The sequence below is a fragment of the Felis catus genome, chromosome C1, assembly GCF_018350175.1.
Source record: "Felis catus isolate Fca126 chromosome C1, F.catus_Fca126_mat1.0, whole genome shotgun sequence".
In the NCBI taxonomy this organism is placed as follows: domain Eukaryota; kingdom Metazoa; phylum Chordata; class Mammalia; order Carnivora; family Felidae; genus Felis; species Felis catus.
In genome coordinates, this window is record NC_058375.1 from 4,544,539 (window position 1) to 4,567,884 (window position 23,346).

General features: G+C 42.3%; 1 protein-coding gene across 9 annotated transcripts in view; it reads left to right on the plus strand.

Annotated features, from left to right (window-relative positions):
- CAMTA1 (calmodulin binding transcription activator 1) overlaps nt 1–23,346 on the plus strand; it is an 850,500-nt gene that overhangs the window by 61,607 nt on the left and 765,547 nt on the right. The window contains exon 4 of one of the 9 annotated variants that reach the window (XM_045035036.1): nt 20,900–21,182. The exons of the other annotated variants lie outside the window; for them this stretch is intronic. Within the exon in view, the coding sequence (XP_044890971.1) occupies nt 20,900–20,908 (9 nt within the window). The 3' untranslated portion in view covers nt 20,909–21,182. Of the gene's footprint in view, nt 1–20,899; nt 21,183–23,346 lie in introns of those variants that run through there. 9 annotated transcript variants of the gene reach the window in all.

Genomic DNA, 23,346 nt, shown 5'->3' on the forward strand with positions numbered 1-23,346 from the left:
CTCCTGTAAATATTAAGAAAATATTTTTTGATTTTTGTGTGATTAAGGTATCATTTAGAGGAGGAAATGGAGGGTTATTTATGTAAATGGAATTTGGACAATTGGCTTACCAATTAAAAGATAGATAAGGTTAGGTCTGTCCCTTATACCTGATACAAAATGACTCTAAAAATTAGATGTAAAAAATAGAGATAATAAAAATACCAGCCCCCTGTTGGACTCCGTGCTGACAGCTCGGAGCCTGCTTGGGATTCTCTCTCTCCTTTCTCTCTGCTCCTCCTCCTGCATGCTCTGTCTCTCTCATCTCTCAAAATAAATAAACATTAAAAAGATAAAACAAAAATACTAGAAGAAAATATGGGTCCATATTTACACAGTGTTCAGTGTTCTTAATGACACCAAAATTAGGAAAAGGCTATAAATTGGACTGCATATAAATTCACCATTTCTGTGTGCTAAAAATACCGTAAAATTAAAATATAAATGGCAAACTGGGAGAAGTATTTGCCACATATTTGACAGTGGTTTAATATCCTTAATATATAGAAGATCTATTAATAAAATGAGTAACCGGAGATAACTGGTTAAGCAGTTAGTCATTGAAGTGGATTTATCTCTACTTCCTTCCAAAAGTTTGATAAAATGATAGAAGAGAATCACAAGAGGTATCAACTCCCAAGGATAGAAAATATGGGAGTGGAGAAATGGTAGATTAAGTGGTTTGACCCTCTTTCTTCCAAGTAGAAAAGCTGGACACAATTTACAAAGGTAATGGGGAGCTAGAAGATGGTGAAGATTTATTTGTGAGACCAAGATCTGTGGGAGGAGGGCAGCTAATAGATATGTGACCAGATTTGAATCTATTCCTGCCCTAGAGGAACTTGCTAACTCAAGAAGAGGCAGGCAAACAGGAAGCTGAAAAACTGAACAGAAATTTTGATGGACTCAAGGGATTGGAGGGTGGAGGATAAAAATGATACTTTGATACAGATCAGGGAGGAGGGACCCTGGAAAACTTCTTAGGCTGTGAGCCGAGGTCTCAAAGGCCTGCATGCTAGGAATAGCAGTCTCTCAGAAGTGCTGAAGTTTAACTTCAAATCCTCTTAATTTTTGACTGGATCAAGGTGATCTTGATAGAAATAAATGTAAATCCTTTCTGGAAGAAGATAACATTACCCAGAACCTCAAATGATATCTGCATTTATTTATAACTGGCACTCATCCGATAGATGAGATTTTGACACTTTGGCTGAAACCAAGAGAAACAACAGACTGTGGAAGAGGAGCCACAGGGTTCCAGATAATGACATTTTAGAAAAGGGTGATATACACAATATGTTTAAAGAAATGAAAGACAAGGGGCGCCTGGGTAGCTCTGTTGGTTGAGCTTCCGACTTGGGCTCAGGTCGTGATCTTGCTGTCTGTGAGTTCAAGCCCCGCGTTGGGCTCTGTGCTGACAGCTCGGAGTCTGGAGCCTGTTTCAGATTCTGTGTCTCTTTGCCCCTCTCCCACTCATGCTCTGTCTCTGTCAAAAATAAATAAACATTAAAAAAATAAAAATAAATAGAAATCAAAGACAAGATGAAGCATCAGGGAACAGGAAATTTTAAAAAAAGGAAAAAAAAAAGATAGAACCAGATGTAAATTCTAGATTGAAGGATTATAACTGAATTGAAATGCAGAGGTTAATTGATGGACTTAACAGTAGATTAGTAGTAGCAATAAATTGAAAAGAAATATTCAGAACGATGAGAAATATGGAGAAAGATGGATAGGAAATACACCAGAGAATGTATGTATGATGTGAGTCAGTGAAAATGTTGAATGAGCACGTATTTGAAATCCAGTAAGAGAGGAAGGAGGAATGGTACAGAAGCAGTATTTGGAGAGAGAATGGCCGAGAATTGTCTATAACAGACAAAAGCATCGGATCACAAACTCAAGAAATACCGCAGACCCTAAGCTAGATAGATAAATTCAGATAAAATCTCGCTGAAACATAAGATTGCTGAAAACCAGAGATAACAAGAAAATCTTAAAAGTAGCCAAAGAAAAATCACACATTACATTCAAAAGAGCAGTAAGACTGACAGCTAATTTCTCAAAAGAAGCAGAAGTCAAAGACGACGGAATATTTTAGAAATACAAACAAGAAGGTGAACTGCTGGCCTAGAATTCTATACCCAGCAAAAAAACTTTTAAAAGTGAAGACAAAATGCCATCTTTTTTATATCAACAAAAAATGGAAAAAAGTGATCCCACCAGACGTGCACTGGAGGAAGTAATAGTAAAGATTTTTCTTTAGGCAGAAAGAAAATGATCCTGCATGAGAGCTTTAAGGTGCAGGCAAAGTGAAGAACAAAGCAAGGGTGGATGCAAATGAATCGATGTATAGGACAGCAGTAGTGTCTTGCATGGTTTATGATATACATAGAATTAAATATATATAGTAACGGCATGTAAGTTGTGGGGATGTAAATAGAGTTAGCAGCCTGTGGTTGTGCATTGCCCAGGAGGTGGCAAAAATATTAATTTACTTAAGACTGATAAATCAAGGATGCATGTTGTAATCTCTAGATATTCGTTAAAAGAATAGTAAGAGAATATATACCTACCAGACTGACAGAGGGGAAATAGAGAGGAGGAGGAGGAGTTGTCATCAAGTAAAGCTTGGTTAATCCGAAAGGAGGCAGGAAGACAGAAGAAGAAACAGAACATTTGGGACAGACAGGGAGCAAACAGTAAGAAGGTAAATTTAAACCTGTGATATTAGTAATTATATGAAAGAAAAATGAACTAAAGTTTTCATTTAAAATACAAAAATTGACAGAGCAGTTTAAAAAATAAAGTGGAGCATAACTTCATGCTGCTTACAAGGATGCAGATAGGTAGACACTATCTGAAAGGAAGCTTGATTAGATTCATAAAGTAGAACTTCGGGCAGAGAAGCATTGCTAGGGAGAAGGAGAGACATTTCATAATGATAAAATAGTCAGCTCAACAGATCTGCATCTGTATGTACCTGAAAATAAAGTCTCAACATACGCAAGGCAAAAATTGACAAAATTAACAAAGAATAGACAAATCCAAAATCACAGTGGGAAATTTTAATGCATTGTATTAACTGATAAAGAATCAGGGTATAAAATATCTCAATTACACAATTAAAAACTTGAGTTAATTGATCTTACTGGGTTTACCAGTAGATGAGACCCGGTGGGACAGAGAACAAGTAATCTGAAATAATAAATATTAAAAATGAATAAAATGAAATATGAAATAAATAGGACACTGCATCCAATATCTAGAAACTGTATGTATTTTTTATACAGTCATGGGACATTTATCAAAATTGCTGATCCCCAAAGTAATTCTTGACAGATTTCAAAAGGTTGAACTCATAAAGATAGGCTTCCTGTTTGAAAAATCATTATAAATCACCAAGTTAATAAAGTAAAGCAGAAAAATAATGTGATAATGTCAATAGATACAAAAATTGCTTTTGATAAAATTGAGCATCCATTTAAAATGAAATCCTACAACACATCATGACTAAATCATAACAGTCCTTAATTTGATAGAGATTATGTAGCAAACATCATGTTTAATAGTGAAATGTTGGAAATTTTCTTTCTGAGCTGTGGAAGAAATTAAGTTACTTTTACTGTTACCATTTTTAATCATTATTTTACTAGAAGTCCTACTTAGTTTAATAAGACCAGAAAAATAAAAAGCACAAGTGTCTGAAAGTAAAGAATAAGACTGATTTTGTAGATGACATAATTGTGTACGAAGAAAATCCAGAATATTTCCTTCTAAGTTAATTATGATTAATAAGTAAGGTTGCAAGATTTAAGGTAATGCTGGACACAGTCTCAATTTTATATACCAACAACTAACAAAATGTAATAAAAATATCACTTGAAATAACATCAAACATTTCAGAATTAATCTGTACAAATATGAGGTATCTATACAGAAAACAAATATTGAGAAAAGTTAAAGATCTAAATAGAGAGATATACCATGTTCATGGATTAGAAGACTCAATATTGTAAGATGTTGATTCTTCTCAAATTCATCTATGCATTAAAATTTTTTTTTAATTTTATTTATTATTTTTTAGAGGGGGGGGTTGGCAGAGGGAGAGAGAGAATCCTAAGCAGGCTCCATGCTCTGTGTGGAGCCTGACAGGGGGGCTCAATTCCATGACCTTGGGATCCTGACCTGAGCTGATACAGAGTCAGACACTTATCCAGCTGAGTCGCCCAGGCGCCCTCATCTATGCATTTAATATGATACCATTGAAAATGCCAGCAGTTTTTTTTTTTTTTTTTTTTTGGTGGAACTTGACAAACTGATGTTAAAGTATACATGGAAATGTAAACAGCAAGGAATCGCCAGAATAATTTTGAAGAACACCCTGAGCAGACTTACTGTCCTGAATAGTGGGACTGATTATCAAGCTATGGTAATGAAAAGAAGGTTGTGTAGACAGGTAGATCAAATGACCAAACGAGTTCAGATACAGATCCGCTTGATCTGGAAATTTGATGTATTGCACAGGAGGCACTCCTGAATAGTAGAGAAAGGACAGTCTTTTGAATAGATGGTAATCTAGATACTCATGTGGGAAAGAAAAGAAATGTGACGCCCTACCGTACAAACATACAAATCAATTCCAAATCCATATCAGTCTGGATCCAGTCAGGAAAGAGAAGTCAAACAGTAAGTTGAAAGAAACAGTTTACTATGAAGAATTTTTAACTGTAACAGGGAATTGAAGTAACCAGAGATGGGCTAGCAAGAAGTAAAGAGAACTTGAAAGAAGCTTAGAGTAGCAGATACGCAGAGCTGCTGCTGCCTCTAGGGCTGAGAGAGAGAGCTCCCAGGGGAAAGGCCCCTGGCCCCCAGGAATGAGACCCGGACCTTGTCCTGAGGGCACGCTATGGCTTACCGCAAGGCCGAGAGGTGGCTGAGGTGGCTTTTGGCCTCGTGCTGGTGGAGCTTGGTAGGAATCTGTCCTCTGGGACTTGGCCGAAGTGGCTCTCTAGTACATCCTAGGAAAGTTTTTTTGTGGGGAGCTGTCTTACTGGGGGTACCCTGCTGCAAATTCCCCCAAGGTGGCGGTGCCGGGGGAAGCTGCTGGCTGCCAGGCGTTGCTGGCCTCTGTGTGCCACATTGTCTGGAGGCCAGAGAAGCTGCTGGCTGGGTGCTGGGAACTGCACGTGCTGCAGGAACTGGATCTTGGAGAAGCCATCCGTGTTGCAGTGCTTAAGTGAAAACATCTGGAAGGCTGTATAGATTAAGATGCCAAGATGATGCCGGTGTTTTTTTTTTCCCTTGGCAAATAAGGTTATGGTGTCTCCCCTTCTTTGTATGCGTTCAGCATTTATTTAATACATGTTGTTAACCATTCTCTCCATGCCAGACATAGAAATGTGCTTGTTACCAGATAGTTGAGTGGACAAAATAGACACCGAAGCCTAGTAGGATAGCCCACCATTCTGTCAGGCAGGAGCTCCTCCTGAATCAGGCACTGCTCCAGTCCCTGGGGATGGGTGTATACAGTGGTGATAAAGACACCCTTTGCCTTCAAAGGGAAACAGCCATTTAAGCAAATAGTCATAAGAATATGCACATATTTACAAAGTCCGGTAAAGGGGTAATGAAGGGAAAGTGCAGGCTGCCATAGGAGAGGAGGGTCTAATTTAGATTGGAAGCCGGGAAGACTTTCTTACGAAGTGATATTTTGTTCTTTTCATGACTTGAGACAGGAGAATGAGGAAGAGTAAGCTTGATGAGGTCAGTGATCAGAGAGGAGGTTCTGGACTGAGGGCAGAAGAGCCCTGGGGTGTGTGAAGAAGTGGGCAGGGAGGCAGGGAGTGGCTGGGGATGAGACAAGTTCGAGCCCCCAGGCCCCCAGGCCCCCAGGTCCCCACGTGGAGTGCAGACCACAGCATACTGCAGTTCTGTAATTGCTGTAACTTGAAGCTTGGCTGTAAAGTGGAAGGTGGGGGTAGGGTGTAGAGCCGGGAACCTTGTGCTTTGTTTTACAGAGGTTGGGAGAGGGGGGGGACAAGTGATTTGTGTTGGGAGGGAGAGACCATAGAGAGAAGGCAGTCAGGTAAACAAATATTGGAATGTCTTACGCCAGGCAGTATTCTCCACTCTTGGAATACACATAAAACCAAAAAAGAAATTTGTTTTCAGGGGGCTTACATTCTAATGGAGAAGACTGAACGTAAACAAAGTAAGGTGCTAAATGTATTGTAAAAAGGAAAATAAATAGAACCTATTAACAGGGAGATGTAGGAGCTGAGGTAGGGTGGGCAGTGGGATGTAGTTTTAAGTGGTATGGGCAGCATTGATGGATTGGATGTCACTGGAATGCAGGATACACCAGGGTAGAGATTTTTGTTTTATTCACTGCTGTACCCCTAGAGGTTGGAGTGGTGCACGGCGCATAGTAGGTGCTCAGTAAATGTGTGAACGATGAATGAGACAGGATCCTGGGGATCAGAAGGAAGGAGTTGCGGAAAAACTCAGTCCTCCTGTGTCCCCCTAAAATGCTCACACCCCGGCCATGCTCCTAGCGCTTCTGACACTGGATGTCGGAGAGGTTCTCTGCAGCACCAGCTGGGTGTCCTACAGTTGAACTCCATTCTGAAGCTGTGTACCTGGAGATAGCATCAGATACCTCCGGTTAAAGGCTCAGCCCCACAAGACCACTCCCATCTCATCTGATGCCAGTGGCAAGTCCAGGTTCTCACCTGTACTTCTGATGGGCCACAGATCTGAGGTTCCCATGACACCCTCCTCGGGTTTGATTAATTTGCTAGAACGGCTCACAGAACTCAGGAGAGTTCTTGTAGAAAGGAAAACTTATGTCTATCAGTTTATTAAAGGACATGGTAAGTGTTTTTTTTTTTTAACCTTTATTTATTTTTGAGAGACAGAGAAACAGAGTGTGAGCAGGGGAGGGGCAGAGAGAGAGGGAGACACAGAATCCGAAGGAGGCTCCAGGCTCTGAGCTGTCAGCACAGAGCCCGATGCGGGGCTCAGACTCATGAACCACAAGTTCATGACCTGAGCCGAAGTCGGATGCTCAATCGACTGAGCCCCCCAGGTTCCCCTATTAAAGGACACGATAAAGGATACAGGTGAATAGCCAGATGAAGAGATACATAGGGCAAGGTCTGGGAGGGTCCAGAGCTTCTGTCCCTGTGGAGGTGGGGTAGGTCACCTGCCATGTATGGATGTATTTGCCAGCCTGGAAGCTCCCTGAACCCCATACTGTTGGGGATTTGTGGAGGCTTCCTCGTTATCAGTTGTTAACTCCCATTTCCAGCCCCTGTTCCCTCTCTGGAGGGTGGGGTGGGGCTGAAAATTCCAAGCTTCTGATCGTGGCTTGGTTTTTCTGGTGACCAGCACCTTTCAGGAACCATCCAGGAGGCAATGTGAAGTTGCCTCATAAGAACAAAAGATGCTTCAAGTGCTCTTGTCGTTTAGGAATAGACAAGGATTTTAGGAGCCTTGTGTCACAGATAGGGTTGAATACTAAATATCGGAACAAAAGATAATCTTACCATTTAGGAAAATTATAAGGGTTTGGGAGCTTTGTGACCTGCATGGGGCCAGAGACTAATATACATTTTCTATTATCTCACATTGAGGGGCCAAGACGAGATTAGTCGTGGATGAAGATACATTGTAGGGAGGGTCTGCATATTGTAGGGGTATAATTGCTGATACCCCCAATTCAGATTACAGCAGTCACCCCTTAACTGTGGTTTGCTGTTTGCGGTATCACCTAAGACACAATCGGATGTGGTCTGGTAGCAGATGATCCTCCTCCTGACATTGTCAGAGGTCAGTAGTAGCCAAACGCTCTGTCATGGTGCCTGTGTCATTCCTCTCACTTTATGTCATGGTGTAGGCATTTTGTCATCTTACATCATCACAGCAAGAAGGGTGAGTACAGTACAGTAAGATATTTTGAGAGAAAGGCCACATTCACGTAACTTTTATTGCAGTATATTGTTACAGTTCAATTTTAGTATTAGTTATTAATCTCTTAACGTATATATTAAGCATTATCAGAGAACATATACATAGGAAAAAACACAGTCTGTAGAGGGCTCAGTTCTCTCTGTGGTTTCATGCATCCACCGAGGGTGTTCCTCGCAGATAAGGGGGGACTACTGTAAATTATATTTGCTTTTAGAGGATTTAACTATATTTTTAGAGGGCTTAATTATATTTTGAATTCTTTGAGTTAACTTTGTTTCATGACATTAGTTTTGTCCACTGTATGTTTCTCAGTTATATTAATAATAATTTACATATCTCCTCATCCTCCGGGGTATTACCCAGGTGAAAGGTGGCTGTTTCTAGTAATTTAAAAATCAAATTGGTAGTATATATTGATTTATATATTGAAATTCTTTTACAACCTGTCTTGCTCCCTTAAAGTGGTGGTGCTGGCGGTGTGTGTGTGTGTGTGCGCGTGTGCGGTGGCAGTTTTATGCCAGTTAAACCAGTTTAGCTAGAGTTCAACTGCAGCGCTTATGTATTGAGTTTAAAGTTACACTCCTTGCCGTTATTCTTCCGATCAGTTAACTGGACCCATCCTTCAGTGAGGGTTTCATGTAGCCTTTGCTAAGTTTCGCCTTGTGGTGATCTTTTGTTTGCTTGAAATCGTATTGACAGACCATAACTCCTTCTTCTCATTTAGGTATGCATGAAGATTGCCCTTTATTTGTCAAGTCTTAGGCTTTTTATTTGAAGATTCCAATGCCATATATAATGTTGTCCTAGCTCAAGAAGATGTAACTTCTGACTGATGAGTGTAGGGCATTCCTTTGTTGAAAAGAATTTGATACAGATGTTTTAAGACCATTCGGTCATAGCTGGAAGCTGGCTTATATTCAGAGGACTGTGAATGAGGAACAGGGAGCATACTAAATCGCCTACATCCGTTTTGCCATAGGTAATCTACCCCTCCCAGTGAAATCACTTTATTAGATTTCTATTATAAATGTATACAAACATATATTTAATTACAAAGATAATCGATGATCATTGGAAGCATGCTAACAACAAAGGAGTGTAGAGATTAAAAACTGAAACTTTTTCTTAAAATTTACACCTCAGGAGATTACCATTGTCAACAATTTGATTTATATCCTTCCCTGAACGTTAAAGGTGCATATGTAAATCACGTATGAGTGTGTAATGAATATGCATACGTGTGTGTGTGTGTACGTGTATATGTATATGTGAGAACATACATCCCCCTTCTCCCCCCCACACACAGGAGGAATCACGCATGCCTCTTGCCTGACCATTCTTTTGCCCATGCCACTCTCTGTTGGGCTCGTTTCCCACGCCAGAGCCATAGCCAGGGATGTTTCGTAAAAATTTAAAGCAATCCCTTATGGATTGTCCCAGCATTTGGCTCATGTAATCAGTGATGCACTTAACATTCTTGTTCTCGTATTTTTGCACACTTCTCCAGTTATTTCCATAGGAGAGAGGCCTGCCAGTAGAGTTATTCATCCGAGAGTGTAAACATTTGTCATGTGCCCTCTAGAAAGGCTGTACCAATTTGTATTCTCAGTAGTTGAGTATGAGTGTCCATTTCTTCAAACCCTAACCAACAGTTGGTTTTAAAATTCTTTTCTCAGTGTCTGTTAATTTGCATTTCTTTGTTTGTTCCTAAGATTTGGCATGTTTTGGCTACTTGTATTACTTTTTTGACTCGTCTGATCATTCTTCTGCCCTTTTCTTCATCTTTTTCTTTCTGGTTTCTTCGTTTTTCTGTAAACAAGTGTGTGTATCATTTTTCCGTGGCTAGTCACCTGTATTTCAGTCTTAATTTTCTGAACTCGTTATACATCCCCTGGCAGTCCTATGTGTCATGCACTCATGACTCTTTCTGGCCTTGATAGTGTGCCTGGGACAGTCTCCCCACCTCAGTTACGTAATGTTTTCCCTAGATTTTCTTCCCTGTTTTGTGCTTTTATCCTTAGATGTTTAATACAAATAAACGTATTCTGTAAATGGGTAGATAGGTTGAGGTAGATCGCTAATTTCATCCCTCCCATGCATGCTTATTATTGAATCCCTGAGCCTTTCATACTGATTGAAATGTTGCCTGATTACCTTGTGCTAAGTTTCCACAAGCACGTGGTTCTTTATCTTGATGCCCCCTGTTCATTGAGCTCTTTATTGTGTCTTCATCAGACCCACACTGTGTGCTCTTCTTTCCTTACACACTTAATTTTGATCAGTCCGATGTATCATGATTATTATTACTCGTATCTGTTCTCAGAGATCTTTCAGAAACTGGAGTGTGACTTCATTGGCTTCTCTGAATGATCTGAACACCAGTTTCTGTAAGCTGAGGTCACAATCTCTTTTTGCTTTTGGCAGCAAATGTTGTGGGTTGATGAAGAAAATGAATTAAAGCGACTTTTCTTGCCCCTGAGAGTAGAATTGAAATGATCGCTAACCTTCATTTCTCTAGCTGTTGATTCCCAGCTTTCCTCCCATCTGGGAACACATCCAAAAATAATAGTATTTCCAGGGTATGCTGGGTTAGTGGGTGAGTTCTCTTGAGGTCACAGCCCACCGGGCAGGGCTCTGGGTGGCCTGGGCCCCTTGCAGAGCCTGAAGGGCTCAGTGCCTGTTACCCGTGTATCATGGGTGGCATGTCATGAGGGAGTGCTGACCTAGGTTAAGGTGTTCCAGCGTTAAGTAGTTTTCATCATAGGTCATCATAGCTTCATATGGATTCACCATTCTGAGAGCCAGACTTGTTTTTAAAACATTTTAATCATGGTAGATATATAGAACATAAAATGTATCATCTTAGCTCCATTTTTAAGTATACAGTTCTTTGCCATTACCTATATTCACATTGTTGTGTACCTGTCCCCAGCATCTAGCTCCTGAACTCTTTCCTCTTGTGGAACTGAAACTCTGTTCCCATTAAAAAAAATTTTTTTTTAATGTTTCATTTATTTTTGAGACAGACAGCGTGAGCACGGGAGGGGCAGAGAGAGAGGGAGACACAGAATCCGAAGCAGACTCCAGGCTCTGAGCTGTCAGCACAGAGCCCGACGAGGGGCTCGAACTCACGAACCATGAGATCATGACCTGAGCCGAAGTCGGACGCTTAACCGACTGAGCCACCCAGGCGCCCCCCTCTGTTCCCATTAAACAGTAGCTCCCATTCTCTCCTGCCCCCCAGCCTCTGGCAAACCTCTGTTCCCCTCTCTGTCTCTGTGAATTTGACTACTAAGTTCTTCATAGAAGTGGAATGATGCAATGTTTGTCTTTTTGTGTTTGGCTTGTTTCACTTAGTATAACGTTCTCAAGGTTCATCCATGTTGTAGCAGGTGTCAGAATGTCCTTCCTTTTTATAGGCTGAGTGATACTCTGTTACGTACACACTGCACCTAATTTCTCCATCCGTCCGCTGATGGACACCTGGCTTGCCTCCACTGTTGGGTGTTGTGATTATATTGCTGTGAACAGGGTGTGCAGATCTGAGAGCCAGACTTCTTAGAAGAGTTGTCTTCCCCCCCCCCCACTTTTTTGCCTCTGATTCAAATACTCCAGTCTGATTTTAGCTTCCATTATTCTGCTGAAACTTCTTTCTTAGATCACCAGTAATCTCAGAGTTGTGTAATATAAGGAGCATTTTTTGGGCTTATCCGATTAGGTTTCTCAGATGTAGTCAAGCAAGTTGAACACGCCTTTTCCCTTGGCCTCTGGGATGGTGTCTGCTCCTGGCTTTCCTCCCACGTGCTGGTTTTTGTTCTTGATCTCTACTCAGCATCTGAAGGTGGAATTTCCTCGGCGCTTGAACGTAGACCTTTCCTGTGTGACTGTTAAGTGTGGATTATTTCTGGGAATCTGAGGGCCTTTACATCTTGATTTCCATTCTTTATCTCAGTGACACCTCCCTGCCTGCCCCCGCCCGTCCATTCCACAGATTCGGGCCCATCCAGGCTCCTGTTTGTTTTTAAAAAAAATTTTTTTTTTCAACGTTTATTTATTTTTGGGACAGAGAGAGACAGAGCATGAACGGGGGAGGGGCAGAGAGAGAGGGAGACACAGAATGGGAAACAGGCTCCAGGCTCCGAGCCATCAGCCCAGAGCCCGACGTGGGGCTCGAACTCACGGACCGCGAGATCGTGACCTGGCTGAAGTCGGACGCTTAACCGACTGCGCCACCCAGGCGCCCCTCCTGTTTGTTTTTGAGCCCAGCGCTCTCTGCCGAGCTCCACGCCAGAGCTGCCTACCTGATGTCTCTGCTGGAGGGTCTGAAGAGCTTCTGCTTCGTGTGTCTGAAAAAGAATTGTCTTCCTCTCTGTCTCTCCTGTCTCAATAAAGGGCTCCAGTCAGACCTGGGGCAGGGGGGCAGTTTTAAAATAAACTTCTACAGTCTCACAGTAGGTTTAGATGTGCAGAAAAGTTGCAAGAATATTTCAGAGGGTTTCTGTGTACCCCCTGCTCAGTTTCTCTCTTAACGTTACTTTGGTACACTGGTCCCATCCAATCTGTACTGATGCATTATTATAAACTAAACTCCACCCATTATCCAGATTACCTTGGTTTTCCCCTAAAGTCCGTTTCTGTTCCAGGACTCCATCCAGGATGCCACATTACATTCAGTCAGGTCTCCGTAGGCTCCTCTGGACTGTGACAGCTTCTCAGACTTTCCTTGTTTTTGTTGTCCTTGACAGATCACATATTTTGTATGTCCTTCAGTTGGGTTTGTCTGCTCTTTCCCTCACCACTAGGCTGGAGTTATGGGTTTGGGGAAGGCAGACCCCAGAGGTACACTGCCATCCTCGTCACGTCCTATCAAGGGGTGCCTGCTGTCAACATGACTCATCACTGACGGTGTTAACCTTGATCACCTAGCTGAGGTGGTGCTGATCAGGTTTCTCCTCTGTGCGTTACTATTTTCCCCCCTCAGAGGCCATTTTGCCTCCTCTTCCTCCTTTTACTCCACACTGAATCCATACCTACTGGTTCTGTTTGCAGATAAATTTCCTTTCTGTCCAAATCACTTTTTACAGCCACCACTGCCGTCTAAGCCACCATCACCTGGGCCCAGACTGCTTTGAGGGATCTCCTGGCTCCTGTCCCTGCTTGTACCCTTGCCTCCTCCCGACCCAGTCTCCACCCAGATACCAGAGTGGTCTTTTAAACATGCAGCAGGGTTACAGTACCCCTTTTCTCAGTCCTCTAGTTGATTTCCTGTTGTGCTGGAGATGTCATCCCAACTACTCAACATGGTCTGTGAGGCCTGTGCGATCTGTCACCCTCCAGCCTCCGGCCAAGCCCCTCTCCCCTTGATTCCTGTTCTGTCCCCCTGTTTCTTTTCCCTGAGTCCCTCTTTCTGCACTGTCAGCTGCTTCCTGCTCTGCTGCCTTTTACATGTCACTTCCGCTGCTTAAAAGATGGTCACTCTCTACCTTGTCCTTCGCATCTCTGCTGTATGTTATTTCCTTAGGGGAAACTTGCAGGCCCCCTTGAGAGCTGCAGGGACACCCCTGCAGGGGTCTGCACACGGCCTTGCACTCCTTCACTCTGCGTGGTGCCCTGTGTGTGGGAGTCCTCACTCGCAGGCTGAGGCCTCTCTGCCCTTCACTGTGTGCCCCTGGCACCTCTTGTACTGAGCCCGCCCCAGAATTAGGTACTCAGTAAGTATTTGTTGAATAAATGGATCTGTCTTCTATTAAAATTAAAAAAAAATTTTTTTTATGTTTATTCATTTTTGAAAGACAGAGAGACAGAGCACAAGCAGGGGTGGAGTGGAGAGAGAGGGGCACACAGAATCTGAAGCAGGCTCCAGGCTTTGAGCTGTCAGCACAGAGTGCGATGTGGGGCTCGAACTCACGAACCGTGAGATCATGACCTGAGCCGAACTCAGACGCTCAACCAACTGAGCCACCCAGAAGCCCCTAAAAAAATTTTTTTTTACTGTTTATTTTTGACAGAGAGAGACAGAGTGTGAGCGGGGGAGGGGCAGAGAGAGACAGGGAGACACAGAATCCGAAGTAGGCTCCAGGCTCCAAGCTGTCCGGCCCAGAGCCAGACATGGGGCTCAAGCCCACGAACTGTGAGATCATGAGCCAATCCAAAGTTGTATGCTTAACCGACTGAGCCACCCAGGCACCCCAAGATCTGTCATTTATTTACAATAGTGGGTAGAACTGCAGAGTGGAAAACAGGTTTATCTTCCTTTTTTCAAACATGCAAATATGCAAATAAGCCTTTGAATTTAATGCTATCATTCCACTGCTGTAAATCCTATCTGTATTCTTTAATATTGTTTAATGTTTATTTTTATTTGAGAGAGAGACAGAGACAGAGAGACAGTGCATGAGCTGGGGAGGGGCAGAGAGAGACCAGAATCTGATGCTGGCTCCAGGCTCTGAGCTGTCAACACAGAGCCCAGTGCGGGGCTCGAACCTACTGGCCATGAAATATGACCTGATCTGAAGTTGGATGCTTAACCAACTGAGCCACCCAGGTGTCCCCCTATCTGTATCCTTTTGCATTTTGTAAGGTCCTGTGATGGGTACAGCAGTGGATCTGGAAGCATGTATTCACCTGAAGGACCTTCCTATTCATTTATTGCCTTTCCTAACATGTGCAGAGCCCCGGACGGGGTAGGGCCAGTGGGAACCTTCCATACCCTCTGGTGCTAAGTCATGGAGTAGGGCAGATCTGGACAGATTGTAGTTTGAATTCCAGCTCAACCTTTTTAAGGTCTATATCTTGAACTTAACCTTTTCCGCCTGCAGAAATGGGAACAGCATTGTAAACCTTGGAAAGAATGAGATAAGAAAAAGGATATAAGATGATCAGGATCATAATCGTTGCAATCACACAGCTAATGTTGATTGCTTTGTAGGTCCTAAGCACTATGCTAAGCAGTTTATATTACTTACTGTCATTCTCACAGTAACCCTATGAAGTGGGGGTGTCATTATCTTCATGTTGTCAATGAAGAGAGTGAGACTCAGTGAAAATTTAAATAATTTGTCCAAGGTCATGGAAGTATTAAGTGGTAGAACTGTTACTGGAAGCTAGAACCACGTGACCTGGTTTCAGAGCCTGGGAAGGACTGACCTCGCTGTGTCTTGTGAAGCCACCGACCTTTCAGTGTAGCTTCTTCATTCTTTTGGGTTTTAAAGACTTTTTAGGGATCAGTTGGCATTTTAAAAATGTTAATAGTTTTGGGAGGGAGGACTGCCTTAAAGCTGTTATCAGCTGGAATTTGTTCCTTAACTGTCCACTTTGGCAGCTCTGACACGGTGACTGACACCTGCCTGTAGGAGGCAGGTCGTGTGTGGGGCTGGAGGGGGTGGTTGGACCTACCTGGCCCCTGTTTCTTACAGCGATGATTGTGACTGTTCTGGTCCGACTCTCCTGGTGCTTTTACCAAAACTGCAGTCTGTGTAGTTCCTCGTTTGATGCACTGGGTTGTAATCTCCCTGTGACAGGACTTGGGAAACCATTTTTACAAATGACTTGGTTTAAATAAATAAGATTTACTGAGTTTGAAGTCTGAGCATCAGTGAAAAGAGGAGAAGGCAAAGGTTGGAGTCTTAATGATCCTGATTATCGTGCAGGAAGCCATGGAGCAGTTAAAGGGAGCGTGGGCATGCACGATCAGTAAACTGAGGAACAAGTAAGATACAAGTAAGGTACGCAGTGGACCAGCCTGTTTCCCTTTTGTTTTATTTCTTATAAATTTGTATTTGGGGGAATTTGGTATATGTTGTGTTGCTCTTTTTCCCTAGTGGGATAGTATCAGAAAGGAATGGGTGTTGGCTACGGCAAGTTGACGTAAATTTCAAATCTGAAGGAAAAAAATGTGAGAATATTCGGTGAATTTACATGTCATTTGCAAAGCTAGGAGTATGTCTAAAGCTGATTTCATCATTTCGGAGAAACGGTCAGGGTTCTCTGATTTTCCATTTAGAAAATGTGGTTCTAGAGTTGGGGTCCAGCGGCTCAGCAATAAGTGGTTCCCCCCACTCCCCCTTGGCTCTCAGCCTTCTCTGCACGGGGGCCACAGCACGGCCATGTGGCTCAAAGGGTGTAGGGGTGGGCAGAGGCTCTGTCTTGCATGCCCCCTCATTCTTAAGTAGCTTTTTCGAGGTTTAATTGGCATGTAATAAATGGCACGGACTTAAGTGTGCAGTGAAGGGTGTGCACGTGCCCACACCGCACGGCCCTGCTCCACCGTAATGAACATATTCATCACTCTGAAGAGTTCCTGGGGGCTCTTTGCTGTCCCATCCTCCCACGCTCTTCATTCTTTCCTGAAACCTTGGAAGCTGTTGGGGGGGAGGTGGGTGGGAATGACATTGTTGAGGGTAAAATCATAGGTAGAAAGTATTTAACCTGTAGTTTCGGCCTTTATTTTCTTTCCGAGGACTAGTGGAAGTAAGGTGATGATCGTAGGTATCGGTTGCTCTGTCACTGATAGAAAGTTTGGAGAAAAAGACACACAAATCTCTTTGAACAGACTATCTTTGAGAAGCTTGGCAGAGCTGTATTTCCGGAGAAGTTGAAGAAACGGTAGAGATGGTGACTGTTGTCGGAAGGGCACAGAAGGCCAAATGCTTTTTGTTCTCTTAGTTTCTCAGTAGATGGTATTTCTAACAAACCCTATCATGGAAAGGCGATAGGAATGTAATCCCCACTTAACTGAAGGATATACTTAGCTCAAGTGCATTTTATTTCAGTCTGTTTTATTGAATGACATGTTGGTGATGTATTTCCTTGTATTTATAGGTAAAGATTTGTTTTTTGTTTTTGTTTTGGCTCACACTGTAAACTTTTGGCTGGCCATTTCTCTTTTTCATCTCTGAACATACTTGCTGAGGTTAGTTTCTGTTGTAGAAAGCATTGTACTGTTGAGTTACTAGACATTTTGTAAAGAAGTAGTAAGATAGGGCTGTACTGTCATTTGTTGCCAGCTGTCTCCTAGCGTCCTGACTCTGCATTTTCTCGGCTCTTTATTTTTCATTTCTTTTTGGTTCTTCCATGTGTTTTATTTTGTAAGTAATATGCTTGAGGTGAATGAAAATGGCAGCATTTGTGTTATGATTTAATTAACCTCATTAGAAATGATGTTCTTTGTCCTGTGTTTATTTAGTTGAGAAACGAGCCAATTCTCTGTGCCTATAAATGCTGGCCGGTCCTTGGCAAAAATAAGTAAATAAGTAAAAATTAACTAGAATACAAAATGTGTTGGAAAACATGTCCCTCTAAAAAGTGGTCCAGACATTGAGAGCTTAATTAATATGGGTGAGGGTTTCCCTGCAAAAAGTATTCTTCACCAGAACTCTGATGACCTGATGGTCTTATGAAAATGAAGCTTGGTTGTTTATTTTTTTTGATGTTATTACTCTGCACTATGGCAGCATGGTTTTCCAGTTTATGGATGTCTTTTTTTTTTTTTTTAATATTTATTTATTTTTGAGAGTGAAAGAGATAGCACTAGCAGGGAAGGGGCAGATAGAGAAGGAGACACAGAGTCTGAAGCAGGCTCCAGGCTCCGAGCTGTCAGCACAGAGCCTGATGTGGGCCTCGAACTCACGAGCCATGATATCATGACCTGAGCTGAAGTTGTCCGTTTAACTGACTGAGCACCCAGGCCCCCCAAGTTTTCCAGTTTAGATTGAGAATAGCGTACATGTTAGTTATACCCCTCAAGTTTTAGGAGGTAGTAGGATTTTTGAGCATTTGTTGTTGAATTCAGTTACTGGTAATCATTTTGGAAGGGAACTGTCTTGCAGTAGATGAGCCCTCTGTGTGCCCCTTGGTGGAAAAATGCCAATTCTACCAACGAGAGATTTGTTTTGGGTTGAAGAAGCCCCCTTAGTCTTTGCATGCACCGGTTTGTATAAATTCAGTCCGTATGTTGTCAGCCAGTAAACGGCCTCAGGGAAGAAAAGGGGGTTCGTGGAGGAGATCTGAGGATGGTAATTGGTTCCTGAGCCACTCTGTCTGGGGTCCAGGAAGGGGGCTGGGAAAATCTTTCTATCCATCAGGTTTCGGCTTGGGCCAGTCCTTTGAACAAAAAATAAAAAGCTACTCAGGCCCCATAGCTTCTGGAATTCTGAGCCAACCTGTCGCTTCACCAGATTTCAGGTCAAGTAGACAATTGCCAGATTGTCTCTGTGGGAAAATGTCTGTGTGTTCCAAGTGCCTGCCTCAGCAAAGGGGCTCTGGTGACAATGTGTGCCCTGCCCCTGAGCCCTCCTTTTGCACATGAAAGTATGTTCCAGGACCCTTGGGTGCTAGGGATGTGCTGACTCCTGGTGGCCTTTATTCTCCTCCACCCCAGTTAAAATCATTTGAAAAACATTAGCTCAAGTCCTTCATAGATTTCTTGAATCACCCAGAATTTTATTTATTGGCACAAACTTACTCAGAGGCGCTTGTTTGTCAGAGCTTGCAAGTATTTAGCTGGGGAGAGTTCTGTTTGTGTTTGTTACTTAGGCTGTGATCATATCTGTGGGAAAGTGCTTGGTTGTAGCGAGAGCAGTTCCTTGCTCCTGGGCGTCTGTCATGTTGGAATGGGTTGGTGTGTCTGCAGCTTTGGCAGGGCTTAAACTGGTGGAAAATTTGGGCTAACATATTTTTGTGAGTTGGTGAATTTTAGAAGTGATTTAGAAGACTTTAGAAGAAGTCTCTATAAGGACTCTATCCTCTAGTTTTAAGAGGAAATTAGTTAATAAATGCACATGTCTTGGTGATGAAGGGGTAGATGCAGATACTTGATCAGAGTAGATGCACCCTTTGTCACTTTATTTATTTAAAATAGTTTAACATTTATTTTTATTTTTGAGACAGAGAGAGACAAAGCATGAATGGGGGAGGGTCAGAGAGAGAGGGAGACACAGCATCTGAAACAGGCTCCAGGCTCTGAGCTGTCAGCACAGAGCCTGACGCGGGGCTCGAGCTCATGGACCGCGAGATCGTGACCTGAGCCGAAGTCGGACACTCAACCGACTGAGCCACCCAGGCGCCCCACTTTATTTATTTTTTATTTATTTATTTTTAGAGAGAGAGAGAGAGAGCAAGGGAGGGGCAGAGAGAGAGAAAGAGAGACTCCCAAGCAGGCTTCGAGGTGTCAGCACGGAGTCCTACCCAGGGCTGGAGTTGAATGCCTGAACTGCGAGATCATGACCTGACCTGAGCCCCAGTTGGAAGCTTAACTGACTGAGCCACCCAGGCTCCCCACTTATTTTTGTCATTTTACTAGATCTTTTAGTAAAACAAACTTGACACCGCTGGCTTCTAGCCTTCTCCCGCAAACCTGAGCACCAGCCCCTAGAACAACACACGCCTGTGTTTGATAGGCTATCGATTCCTGCTGCAGGGCTCCCAGTCGCCTGCATGCCTCCCAGCAGCAAATACATATGTGACAGACTTTCCGTGAGATGAGCATTCCAGAGAAATGAAATGCTAGTTTACTTTTCAGTAGCTATGGAACTTAAAAAAATCGTGTTTTTAGAATCGTGGCCTTAAGGCACTAACACACTGGTATCTGGTGCATGCAGCTCTCTGCACGTCCTTTGTAACAGAATCTAATCGGGGGAACCGAAATCTGATGTTTATGGAGTTTGTTTAGTTATTGATTGCTCTCAGCCATCAGAAAGCATATGCCGTTCCTTTTGATAAAATCCTTTCGGGCAGTTGTCTGTATTTTAATATGTAAGTGTCTTTGGAATTTGATTTGAACAAGGTAAACTCAGAATGTCAGATACTGTGGGGTGCAATGCAACTAGGGGCCTGGAAGAAGGGCGGTGCTGACATCAGGTCCTTTGTGGCTCCCCACGGAGCCTGTCACTTACCCTGGAGCCACTGTTTGCACCGCCTGCCAGAGCCTGCTGTCCAGGAGGTGCTGTGGACTGTGGGTCCTGAAATCAGGGAGTGTTCCCTGTTAGAGAGCAGACGATCTCGATCATGGTTGTGTTCACTTCCTTCAGTAGTGACAGGAGTATGGGAATTACTTGCTGTAAGTGTTAATTGTCATGCTTGCTGTTGCCGCAAAGTAGGTTTGTGGTGACTCAGGTGGTAGCCGCGTGTTGCAAAACAGAACCTTAGCTCTTCCTGTCCTTTTTAAAGCCGATGGTTCTAATCTGTTAATGAGGAAGATGAGTAAATAATAACAAAAAATTGAAGCCTAACCTGTCAGGTACTTTTTTTCTCATTGTCAGATACTTCTCTTGTCCAGCTTCTACTAATTCTGTGTAAATCCATTAGAACTAGCAAGTTATTTTGCCTAAAATGTGTTTTCTCCCCTCGGTGCAGTGAAAGTTGAATGTGAGAACAGATCTTAATAGATGGAGTTGCACAGTTTATTTCATCATGTATCACTTTATTGCTATCTTCTAGAACATTGTTACACTAAATGTTCCAATAATGGAAATTTTATGCAGCTACTTCAAATGAAACAAATTTGCAAAAACTCAATTTTGGAACTCATTCCTTGAGGAGAGGAAAAAACCTCACCACACTGTGACCAAATTAGATTTCTGATCTATTGGCAACTTATCAAACACTGTAATTTCCAGAAAACAGGGTCTGGGGTCCAGTGGAAATGTCAGTACTTCACAGTCACTTATGATCGGAGATGTTTTGGGTTTTAATGTTATACGGTTAAATGTCTGCACAAATTTTGTTGGTAACAGGTAATTGAAATTTGGTTTTGTGCCTACATAAAAATGGCTCTACACGGAATCAGGAATGACTTGTGTTCAATTACAGGGGAGTCTTCTTTTCAAGAACTTGATTTTAAATTCTCAGAGATACTAGTTTTACTTACTAGAGCTCCTTTGTTTTGCAGAGATCATGATGCAGCCGTCCTTTTGGATTTCTTTTTAATAATGTGTGACCCTTCACCTTTGATCCCCTGACCTGCATTACCTTGGTAACCATTTCATTTTTTAATTTAATTTCATTTTTTAATTTTGGTGTACAAGCTGTAACATTTCATCTCTCAAAGTGTAACACGCTGATTTCCTCAAATAGAGATACCCCTTTGAGCGATAAATTTGCAAAATGCTGTCTTCATTTTCTGTATTAAAATTCATTTCAGTTTTTAAAATAAAGTGTAATCTGTGTTTTCATCCTTCTGAAATTTAAGTTTAGTGAGTGCCTCTCCCCGTACAATATTATCTCCTTTTCTATTCGTGTTTTGCAATAGCTAAGTTAACTTGGTGATCACACATAACTCACATATGCGGCAACCAGCCACCACCTCCTCTTTCCACATACACCCCTTCCCCATCAGCACATACCCCACCCTTTGCAGATTACCTCCTCTGTCTTTCAGAAATAGTGGCGACTTGAATTTACTAGTCTTAGTTGCCACATTCTACAACCTCAGATTACATTTTATGTTCTCAAGTATTATTGGGTCAGAAAATTGAGCCCCTTAGTTCCATGTATGGGCTAGAAGATAAGAAAGTCGTCTTTTTCCCAAAATGTACCTTTCCCCTCCTTTAATACTTATGTCATTATTTGAGGCGTAAGTTGAGAACAAGCAACATTTTTTAACATGATCAGAAATGTCCTTTTGTCTCTGCTGAAGCCTGGGTGGTCAGCTGCAGTGGTCTGTATACCTGATTGCTTTATGACATATGCTATTTGGTGACTGTTGTTCAGACATTTTTAACTGTATTCTGTTTTTCAGAAAATTCTTACTCAGAAGCAAAACAAACCAAAGTCTAAAAATAAAAGTCAAACTTGAGTTAATTCTTTGAACTGGCAGAATATTCCTAAGAAATCATGTTCCTTAAAAAAAAAAAAAAAAAAATCATGTGAAATTTCTTAGCCTGGCCTGCTGAAGCACAGATTATTTTTTAAGTGTCTCATTATTTTATTCTCTAACATTTAATGCTGATGCTTTAATTGCACACAGCTGAAGCTGCTAAATGAGCACTGAAATGGATTTAAGTCCTCTCTGAGCTTTGTTGATACCTATAAAAGTTTATGTCATTCATTAGAACCACAAATTAAAATTAGTTGTAGTGAGCTGTTCATTGGAGATTGGAACTCTCATGAACACTTCTTCAGGCTTACTGGCTTGTTTTTGTCTGTTACACTTACATACCTGTAAAACTGCCTGTGACCTTGGCTGTCTTTTCACAGAATTGCAAAATACCAGAGCTGAGAAATATAAATCTTGTGATTACAAAGCCAGGAAGTGCATGGAATGAATGTCCCAATAGTTGTGAGCAACTTATTTGTCGCCTTGCATTTTAAGGTGTTGTTGTTGTTTTTAAATGAGAATGCTTTCAAAGTCGTGTAGGAATGTTTTCCAGATCCTACCCATTACTCGTTCCTCTGATGTGACATCCTTCCCGCACCGCAGGAGTTGTGCCTGGCTGGAGTTTACCCCACGGAGACTCTCAGGGCTGAAAGGGGCCTCAGGGCTGAAAGGGGCCGTGTGGCCCTCACAGCCACCCAGCCCCTGTGGGGAGCGGGCTGCTGGTCCCCAGAGGGTCACATGCTCCCTGTTGACAGAATCAGGGCCTCTTGACATCTTCCCCGTAGGCTGCCATGTCTCCTAGAGACAGTCAGATAGTTTATTCGTAAGTCCAGTAGGAGCTGGAGAGGCATACATAGGTGCCCAAGAGAAATGCTTTATTGTGATATTTTGTTTTGCAATTAGGTCAGTTAGATTTTCTTTAAAGTTTTCTGCTAAGTGCATTTTAAGATAACTTCGTTTTTCAAAGAGAGCTAGTGTATGGACATATTTATGATTTATTTTTAATAAGCGCTTATTTGCGTAGTATTTAGGAATTCTAGTAAGTTGTAAGCCGCACGGATGTGGTGTTTTAAAGCATGATTAGAGAAGACTCTAGTCTGGAAGTCAGAAAAACCTGCTTTTGACTAGCAGGGTATCTGGATGTGCCGTTCTTGTCTTTTAAGGTAGTTCTGCAAAACTAAAGAACTGGAGTAGAAAGACTTCAAAGACTTTGATGTGATGTTATTAAAAACAGTGAAATCAGTTGTTCGGCTTAACGGTGTAGGAGTTTCTGAAACATTATGTGGATTCTACTTAAGTTTCCTTTTATGTGAAATGTAGATGTTGTTATGTCTCCTACTTGCTTTTTAGGGTGGTTGGCAGGATAAATGAAACACTGTATGCTGGCCGCACTGGGAATCCGGGAGGAAGGTGCTTTGAACTTAAACTTCATCCTGTGGCTGTCCTATTGGCTGCAGCCATCGTCATGCTGAGAGGCGGGTGGAGTGGATTCTGTACTGAGTGGCCGGGAGCACGGGCTC